The 10,071-nt window shown below is 39.7% G+C and overlaps 1 protein-coding gene across 1 annotated transcript; it reads right to left on the bottom strand.

Moving 5' to 3' along the window:
* Positions 1–254: 254 nt before the first annotated feature.
* LOC149111659 (uncharacterized) lies at positions 255–4,262 on the bottom strand. The gene has a single exon (XM_089288901.1). The coding sequence runs from the start codon at positions 4,161–4,163 to the stop codon at positions 1,293–1,295; it is 2,871 nt and encodes a 956-aa protein (XP_089145027.1). The 5' UTR covers positions 4,164–4,262; the 3' UTR covers positions 255–1,292.
* Between the last annotated feature and the right edge of the window lie 5,809 nt (positions 4,263–10,071).

The following is a 10,071-nucleotide window of genomic DNA, read 5'->3' on the forward strand; positions in this document are numbered from 1 at the left end:
ATGTGCGGGCTGTAATGCCTGTTATGTCGGCGAAACCACCCGACATTTTTCCACACGCGTACGTGAGCACTTAGCCGTTGATATGGCCTCTCACATTTTCAAACATCTTCAGAATTCTGAACGTTGTCGTTCACTGTGTTCAACAGATTGCTTTCATATTTTAGATCACGCCACTACCAGCTTTCAACTCAAGATAAAGGAGGCTATCCATATTCAAAAAGAACTACCTTGCCTCAATCAGCAATTACACCATGTAAATCTAAAATTATCGTTTTAATTTACACCTTTTCACGTTCTTTTGTTACCATTTGTCTTAATTAGCATTTTTGTCTACTTATTATTCAACTTGCTTTGTAATCATTCAACTGAAGATGACAGAAGTTCTGTCGAAACATGTCTTGTGAACTTAAAAAATTGTTCGTTTTCCTTAAAAACTATTATTATTATTATCGTCCTCACGTAATGTTTGCTTAGAGTCCTTAGGGCCGAGACCAAACCATGGTCCTGGGGCACTAGGGGATAGCCAGTTTTTAGCTTGATAGCACCCTCCTCAAAATGTGTGCTGTACCTAGCAAGGTTATCTTTTGTAGTTCACTGATGCTTAATTGGCCGGGAATTCTTCCAAGATAAGTTTCTAGTCCCTTTTTGATAGCTCCAAGTGCTCCAATGATAACTGGTATCGTTTCCGTTCTCATGCCCCACATTCGGCTTGTTTCGATTTCCAAGTCCTTATATTTGGATAGTTTTTCACTGACTTTCACGGATGTGTTTCTGTCTGATGGTACTGCCATGTCAATAAATTTACAGGTTTTCGTTTTGTGGTCTTTAATCACTATATCGGGTCTGTTGGCTGTTATTTTCCTGTCTGTGTGTATTGGCATGTCCCATAATATCGTGACATCCTCGTTTTCTGTAACTGTTTGCGGCTCATGGTCATACCACTTTTCTGATGTCTTTATATTATAGTTGTGACAGACTTTCCAATGTATATACGCGGCTGCTTTATCGTGTCTGTGGGTATATTCTGTTTTCGCAAGTTCAGGACACCCAGACACGATATGGTCAATTGTTTCGTCGTATTTGTTACACATCCTGCATAGGGGGCTAGTACCGTCTTTGATAATGCTGGCGTGGTATGATCTGGTAGCTAGGCTTTGGTCTTGGGCTGCGATTATGAATCCTTCCGTTTCTGCCTTCAGTCCACTGCTTTTGAGCCACTGGTTGGTTTTGTGGTGGTCAACATCTGCCTCCTTTATTCTCTTTGGGTATCTTCCATGTAAGGCTTTGTTCTCCTACTGCTTTGTTAATTTTTCTTGGGTCTTATTTCGTGCCATTTGTTTGGTTCTCTTTGCATATTTGGTGGTTGTTTCTTGTGCTTGTTTATCTGGTATTGTTAGGTCTAGTTCTTGTTTGAATTGTTCTGCTTGCCTTTGTATAGAGTACAATTTCTTTCTGCCATCATGTTCTTGCACTAGTTCGATTAGGGCATCATCAGTGTTCTTTAGGTATGTATCGAGCCCTATCGTGGTTGTTTTGTAGGAGGCTTCTAATTGGATAAGACTCCTACCAGCAGCATTTCTTGGGAGGTAGAGTCTGTCTACATCTGCTTTTGTGTGATGCATTTTTGATAGGGTGAGTAGTTTTCTTGTTTTTGTGTCTAACCTCTTGATTTCACCCATCTTCCAGTCGATTATGTTAAAACTGTAGGTCACCACTGGGATAGCTAAGGTGTTGATTGCCTCAAATCTATTGGCAGCATTGAGCTCCGTTTTTAGGACCATCCTTACTCTGCGGTAGTATTCCTTCCTCACTCTTTCTTTCATCTTGGCATGCTGTATACCATCACCTTCATCCACGCCAAGGTATTTATATGTGTTCTCTTGGTCTAGTTCCTTGATACAGGTGTCAATGTCAAGTTGTAAATCGGAAGTTTCTGTCAGCTTTCCTCTTTTGAATGTGGCTTTAGCGCATTTGTCCAGCCCAAATTCCATCTTGATATCATTGCTGAATGTCTTTACAATATTGAGTAGGCCGGTTTGCTGGCTGTCACTTTTTGCATGTGTTTTTAGGTCGTCCATATAAAAGAGGTGGCTGATTGTTCTACCCTGAGCTTCATACCCATAAGTGGTTGCCTTTAGTAATGAGCTCAGTGGAGCAAGGGCAAGACAAAACAGGAGTGGAGAGAGAGAGTCTCCTTGAAAGATTCCAGTTTTGATATTGATAGGCCTTGATGTTATTGACCCTTCAGCGTGGTTGAGGTGTAACGTTGTCTTCCAACATTTCATGCTTTCTGCGATAAAGTTGACAGTCACAGGGCAGATCTTATAGATTTCCATGCACTTTATTATCCACGTGTGAGGTACACTATCAAATGCTTTCTTATAGTCTATCCAGGCTGTGGATAGGTTCTTTTTCTTGGTCTTACAGTCCTCCAGAATCATCTTGTTTATCAGGAGTTGGTCTTTGCATCCGTAGCTCCCTCTCTTACAGCCTTTCTGCTCTGATGGTAGGAGCTGGTGTTCATTCAAGAAAGTGTATGTTCGTTCTGCTATGATGGATGTCAGAATCTTATACATCGTAGGAAGACAAGTAATCGGTCTATAGTTCTTTGGGTTTTTTGTTTCTTCTGTTTTTGGTAGTAGATATGTAATACCTTCAGTAAGCCATTCTGGTGTTTCTTCGGGGTGTTCAATAACCTTTGTGTAAGCTTTTGCTAGGTCTTCATGTAAGCTGACAAGATGTTTAAGCCAGAGATTAGAAACTTTATCCTTTCCAGGTGATTTCCAGTTACTGCTTTTTTTGATAGCACAGGTGGTCTCTTCGACATTTATTGCTCTCCATGATTGGGCCTTAAGGTCTTTGTGAAGGTCTTCTTGCCCTTTTATCCATGCAGAGTCTTTGTTATGTGATTTTTCTTTCTCCCAGATGTTACTCCAGAAATCCAAAACTTCTTCCGGCTGCGGTGGTTCATCCACACCAATCTTTTTCTTTCCCAGTTCACGGTAGAACTTTTTGCCGTCCTCTTTGAAGATCTTATTTTGCCGGAAATGTTTGTTTCTTTTTTCAAATCTCTTTATCCTTTGCGCCTTAGCTTGTATTTGTTGTTTCAGTTTTTCTTTGATAATTGGCACATCCCCAGGTTTTTTGATGTCGTAGCGTTTCTCAATCTCTTTCCTTTTTCTCTCCCTGATGTTTGAACCGTTCTGTATTTCCGTCAGAATCGAAAGGTCACTTCGCTTTTTTTGGATCTCTTTCTTAATTTTTGCTTTCCAAGCAGGCTCTTCTGTTTTTTTGTGTATGCGACTGTGTTGTCTTGGTTTTAGGCCTATTTTCTCTGTTATTATCGAGGCAGTGGCGTATACAATTTGGTTTATGCCAGTTATAGTGAGTGGTCCATCGATGCCTTCTTTGATTTCTTTAATGGCTTTGTTGGCTGTGTCAATTGTATCACGGGCACGGCGATCTTTCTTTATCTTTGGCAGGAGTGGCCTCTCAGTCATTTCCTGGTATTTGACTGTTTCCCACTTTCTCAGTATATCATTTTTCATTGCTATCATACTCTCCTCTTGCTTCGTTTCTGTAGGTTTTTGTGCTCTTCCAGCACTTTCAGGTAATGTGGAAGTGTTTTCGTCCACATTTGCTTCAACCATCTCTTGTTTGTCAGTGTCTTCAATCCCAAGTATTGATCTGTTCAATTCCTCTGGAATGGGGGTGGTTTGCCTTACCTTTGCTCGTATGGTTTCAAGTTCCATTTCAGTGAGTCTTTTACTCTTGATAATGTCCCTGCGAACATTAGCGAGTTTGTTTGCATCAAGGTTTGGCCTTGCTGTGGGGTTTTGTAGCCGCCAGATGTTATATGCAGCCTTGGTGGTAGTAGTCTCAGAGGGGTTATTCGTAGCTTTGTAAAATGCTTCCATCACTTGTTTATACTCCTCTCTAGTCCATTTCTGTCTAGTTCCTTTCAAGGGATTTCCGGTGGATGTAGCTAGAGGGCCTCTGTGAGGGTTGTCCTCGTTATGGATGTCCTCTAGTACTTCGTGAGCGGAGTTTGTTCCAGTAGCTGACTTTTCGATCCCAGCCTGGTTCCCCGCTGGGGGAAGCGGCCCTTGTTGATCCGCGGGACGACCGATGCGGCATGAATTATTCCTAGTACGACTTTTCATATTTGTAGTGCTCGTAACCCAGAGCAGGGTGGCTGCGAGGTTGCTAGCACTTGCCAAAGGTGCCACCCCAGACTCTGGTGGGCGGGAGCGTCAAATTTCCCGAAGTAGGCTAAAGCGTGAGCTTGTCCTACTCCATGCCCTTATTATAATTATTATTATTATTATTATTATTATTATTATTATTATTATTATTATTATTATCATGATTGTTATGGCAGAAATACTGATAGGCAAACTCTCTGGGCAGGCACCTCAATGTAATTTCTACTTCGTTTCATTGATAGTATTTCTAGTATTTCTATTTTTTCGATAAGTTTCCAATTCTAAAATTGCTACATTTTGGGAGCATGTCCCATTGATTCTTCAGCCCCAAGGTACCAGCCACGCCCACCCCCTCCTCTTGAAAAATCCTGGATCCGCCCCTGATGCCATTCTTAGGTCATAACAGTACAGATAAACCTTCCGAGTGTACACATCCCTGGAAGCGGATGTCTCCGTTTTATTAAGGAGTTACTGATTTCAGTGTGATGGTGGCTTAACCTGTAGAATTGCTCGGCCCCGCTAGCCTTTGACTTATAAAACACTGACCGAGGGTAAATAAAGGTCTTAATTTTCTATCTCTTTTTATTGATAATTTTTCTTGGTCTTTTCGATGAACTTCAGATAAAACATGAAGGTAAATGGGAGTTGTGCTAACTCTAGATGTGTATCGAATCGACTTCGATTTGTGGGGAAACAACTGTGTATCGAAACGACTGGACGCCGATCAGGCCACATTAAACACATTAAACATTCGATATTTTAATTAACATTACTTTACAAGTCTTATGTTAAAGTTAGCGTGATAACTGTATATAGTTTCTGCTGACTCAATAAATCTAGATGTAGACGAATCTACTTTAAACGTTTGAATGGAGTCGGATTGATCAATGTTTTCGCATGTCGAAGCGGCCACGGAAGAGCCGAGTTGGTGTGTTATAAACCTAGCATAATAAATTCAAATTCCATCTAATCCGTGATGTATTGAAAACCAAGAATAGCTAGTATAAAAGGGTGTTTGTCTTCAAATTAGGAAGCTTCAGTGGTCAATCGCGACAGCGGCTAACCTCGTTCCCAGGGCCTTTTCCCTGGCGCGATAACAACGACAAGGTGGACCAAAAAGTGTAATTTTATTGAAACTTGATCGCAAGAATCTTAATTTATTTTTTGTGTGTAATGGTGCCAGAAACGTTCAATTTGGACCGGAGATGGTTGAAGTAGGCATCACTCTATAAATATACGCAAAAATACATATATGTGAGCATGCTGTTCCTTTTCAGAGAACGGCTGAGGACTGCACCTTGATGCATAAGGTACATGTACGTGCAGAAGTGTGAATAGTTCATCACACAACTCATCGCTTGCATCTTCGCTCCCTCCCACCCCCTCCCCCCTTCCCATCTCTTCCTCTCCCTTGATGCTCGCTGAAATGATACCTCGTTCAGTTAGCCAATCAAATGGAACTAATGGCCACTCCTTGGAACTTATGACTGGCAGCCTAAACCTAACCGTGTTCAACTCCAATCTGTTTAAAAAACAGAAGAAAAAGAAAACCGTGATGAGTGAAGTAATTGACCGCGAAACGTGAGGATACATGCACGGAGAAAGTTATGTAACTTACTAGACAGCTGCTCATACTAAAAAAAGGTTTTTGCCATCAGGTTTATACCGCGCCGGAAAACCGCTCAGTGTCTGACCTTAATCAATTTTAATCAAGCGTTGAAGAACACTTTTTCCACAATGACCGCGAAAATTAATATTATGTTAAGTTGTAAAGCTTCCAACAGCTAGATTTATGCCTGAGTAGGAATCGTTCCAGAGGCGTCACATTAGCAGAAAAATTTGTTTTTAGCATCGACAGAAGAGATCATCGTCATTAAATTGAAAGCTTTCTACATCAGACTTTTTCTGTTCGTAAGTTTATTTTTGACGGCGGGCGGCCGTCAGACAGATCGACGCAAGAAAGAAAGCTAAAGAAGTAACGAGACTGATTAAAGTGCATTTATGTTCCAAGACGCATTTTTGCCTACTCAAATTAAAATGGTAAGGTATAGACTTGCATCCTACAGCAGTCATTAAGTGATAAATGAACGGAAAAAACAAATTCTATTGATCTCCGAGTTCGCAGAGCTATGTGTACCGAAGTCACCGAACGTGACTGTGGATGCGAAGAAAGTGTTATGTAACTTTTTTAAACCAGCTATCCTCACAAATGGGGCCTGAGGACTCTGCAAGCTAAGCTACAAAGAAAAGAAAAGCACATGTTGATCAATGTTTTCAATAAAACTTCCTAAAGGTATATTTACTTGAAATTATGGAGCGTTTACTACTGGCAAAATAATGGAACAGTTTAGAGTCAGGGACTGAAAGGTAAAGAAACCTTACACATGAAACTGTTAGCAAATTACATTTTCCATCGTTCTAGGCTCAATAGAAAACCACGCCAGCAACGGCGACGGCAACGTCGCTAAAGAAAGGAGAACAACTTGAATGGCTGTGCACGTGCGTTATAATTCTTGGTACATTTCTTTGCCGTCCTCTACAAAACAATAACGTGAAATGACCAAATTCTGCGTTGTCTGGAGAACGTGAACCACGACGGATAATCTTTAAGATTTATACTTCGAATTTTCTTTAACTTTCAGACACTGACTCTAAAATACAACGCGAGAGGAGGTCGCCCGTCAAAACAAAAGCGTATCATACAAGCGTATCACAAAATCACATCGCAAACGAACGCATCGAGCACTTTGCTTAAATGCAAAACTGAGACACATGTCTGGACATAACGAAGTCGCGAAAACAGTGGTCATGGAAAAAGCCGAATGTGAGGAACTCAATGTTTTGAAGGCGCAACCATCCCTTCGCCTGAGAGGAACTGATGAAAAAACTTTGAACACTGAATGTTATTTTTCAATGAAACTGTATGAAAATATGTACATGATTTCAATGAAAATCATTGTATTTCCGAGAGTGTAGTAGTGTTTCATTAAAAGAAATATTCCTGGGAAATATGTCGTTTACATTATTCATAAAGTGTATTGCTATGTTGAGTCTGGTTTTGGTTTGCATGGACTGATAGATGCTAATATAAGGTAGTTATTCAAATATTTGCCAAAAATAAGTCCCGGAAGATCGCAGGAATAGCTTAGAACGTTCAATACAATATTGTACAACAGTTAATTGTATAACCTTTCAGACATGCACTGAATGTAAATATTCAAATTCTGAATGCTTTTCAGATTTTCCATTAAGGATGATAAATGACAGCCTTGTCAGTGTCAGTATCAGGATAAAATCTACCTGTAAAAAGTTTTCAGTTGCAAATATAAATAGCTCGAATTTTGTGGTAAAAAGGTGTTGTTTCTCTTTACTTAATTAACAGACGGTCAAACCTGCCTTCGTACACAACACAGGTTTAAATGTAGCTGGGCTAAAAACCGCGTTACATCGCGTTTACCTTGACGTTCGGTGATACTGATTGCCTTAAAATTAAACTTCTTAACTGGATCTTCCATGCGAAATCCCTCAATGTAACCGATGAAGGATGTACGTTAGCAATCCCATTATCTTACAATCTTATATTTTAATATGCCAAAAAAAAAAACAAAAAAAACACCTATGAACATTTTTTTTTTTTCAAAAAAATGATCCTTTGACTTACAAAGTAGTCTTAGCCCTTAGCTATTTGAATATGTGATAAATGTTCTTCCAAACCAGTCGGTTACATCTTGCTGTTTCCTTGTTTTTTCTGTTGAAAGGTCGAAGGTAATCTGTCATCGCAGCTCTTCCGAAGTTGTTTGTTTTCAAATTTCGACATTACTGCTCGTCATTAAAGTCAAATTTTATCTCCCTCTTATCATGAGTGAGAATACCAACTTAATGGCAAAATGTAGAAACTCAACGGGAAAAGATTAAACTGATAAGTTTTTAAGATATCATTGGAATCCCGATTTTTTCGAACAATCGATTTTTCGAAATTCTCGAATTCTTCGTGCCATAAGTCGTTTCCCTCCGCCTAGTCCAACACACGACCTCTTGAACTACACAATTTTTCAAATCAATTATTTGTTGGCATGAAGGTTTGAAAAATCAGGATTCCACATGTTTTCCTTCTCATAGGCCTGAACCCAAAACCATGCTAAAAGAAGCAGCGAGGCAAAATGATTTAATCAAAGTCACTATTCACTGGAGGGAATGGAAAAACTTCCATTCTAGTGTATAGGAAAACGGCACGCGAAGCGAAAAAAAGGCACGTGAATTAGCACGTGAAGTAAAAAGGGTCTTGTGAATTATACATGATTAGAACATTAGCTTTGACGCGGATTACCCAGTTGGTTACTAATCAGGTTAAAAATCGATACAGGAGGCATGCTTGAAAATGCCTGGCTTTAAAGGCCAAAAAGCCGGCGGAGTTTTGCTCTCCCTTATACAAAATCCACTGATACCTGTCGTCTTTGCACGATTACAGGTCAGACAACTATTAGCAACTATATTTATTTGATTTCCAAGCAGTTGGTTTGAAAACGTCACATAACAATATTCACATGTTCAGCCAAGGTTTTACATAGAAAACTTGAACCCTGGCACTAAAGCATCGAAAAGTTACGTTTTAATATTAAATAATCAAAAAAGCGCGCGAAAAAAGCCTTAAACGAAATGTTGCCCATTTGAGACTGCATGGTAACAGATGCATTTGTGATGGTAGCCATTACGTGGATACCTCTCTTCCTGCTTTTTATCTTTTCTATCAGTCGGTTGAAAATGATCCACAGCAACATTTCCGTGCTGCATTGTTTTTATTTAACGATTGCATTCAGTAAGTTTATCCAGGTAATCAAAGTGCGAGATGGCTATGTAAATGCATTGGCGATCTAGAGAAATATCAGTTCTTAAAAAATAACCTATTCAGCGTTTGCAAGCTGACATCAAATTAATTTTATTAAACTACTCAATGCTTTAAAACATTACGGTAACGGTGCAAAAATGAAGCAATTTTCTCCACTATGTTATATAAGCTAAAGACAACTTGACAGGCTCTCTCGGACTTTACTTAACTCACATTTTCTTGTAAGCAGCTGGTTTAATTTGTTTACACGACTTTCTGCATACACGTATGGTATGGTGTTATGTAACCGTTAGTTATTTTTAGTTTTCTACGTTTCCTTTTTTTGTTCAGAGGTTTTCCCAGGCCACTATCTGGTTGGTTTTCATTGCCAAAAACAGTTCAGTAAAGGGGTTATCTGTCTTGCCGCTTTATGTTTCAGGTCACCGGTTTTAAGCATAAATTCCCCAATAGCTTTTACTTCATGAGTAAACACTAATTAATTTATTAATTAAAAGAGAAGTTAGGCGCCATCCGCACTACGCCGGAGAAATTTGAAAACACAGCTTTATTTCTTCGGTTTACAGCCCAACCGTCAACACCAATGCGTCACGAAAACGGAGCTTTTAATTCGAAAACCGAAGGAATTTGAAAACGTCGGTTTTGCGTTTTAGTGTGGGCGGAAAACGTTTTGAAAACAAAGCTTTTGGAAAACGATGACGCCACGATGATGACCTCATTTTCCTTCTCGAGTTTTCCCCAAACACAAATCCAAAATGACCGGTAATTGTTCCTTTTTCAAATTTCTCCCGCGTAGAAATAAAGCTGCGTTTTCAAATTTCTCCGGCGTACTGTGGACGGCGTCTAACTTCTCTTTTAATAAGTAAATTAATTAGTATTTATTCACGAGGTACAAGCTATCGGGGAACTTATACTTAAACCGGCAACCTTAAACATGAGGTGGCAGGACTGATAACTGCTAAGTATTTTCGCCAATGAAAACCAACCGGGTGGTGACCAGGGAGAACTTTTGAACGAGAAAGA

This window comes from Orbicella faveolata, unplaced genomic scaffold, assembly GCF_042242905.1.
Source record: "Orbicella faveolata isolate gen_17 unplaced genomic scaffold, um_ofav_v1 contig_2, whole genome shotgun sequence".
In the NCBI taxonomy this organism is placed as follows: Eukaryota; Metazoa; Cnidaria; class Anthozoa; order Scleractinia; family Merulinidae; genus Orbicella; species Orbicella faveolata.

Excerpts from the sequence above, each read along its gene's own strand:
- LOC149111659 (XM_089288901.1), bottom strand. The coding sequence starts at position 4,163 with ATGAAAAGTCGTACTAGGAATAATTCATGCCGCATCGGTCGTCCCGCG.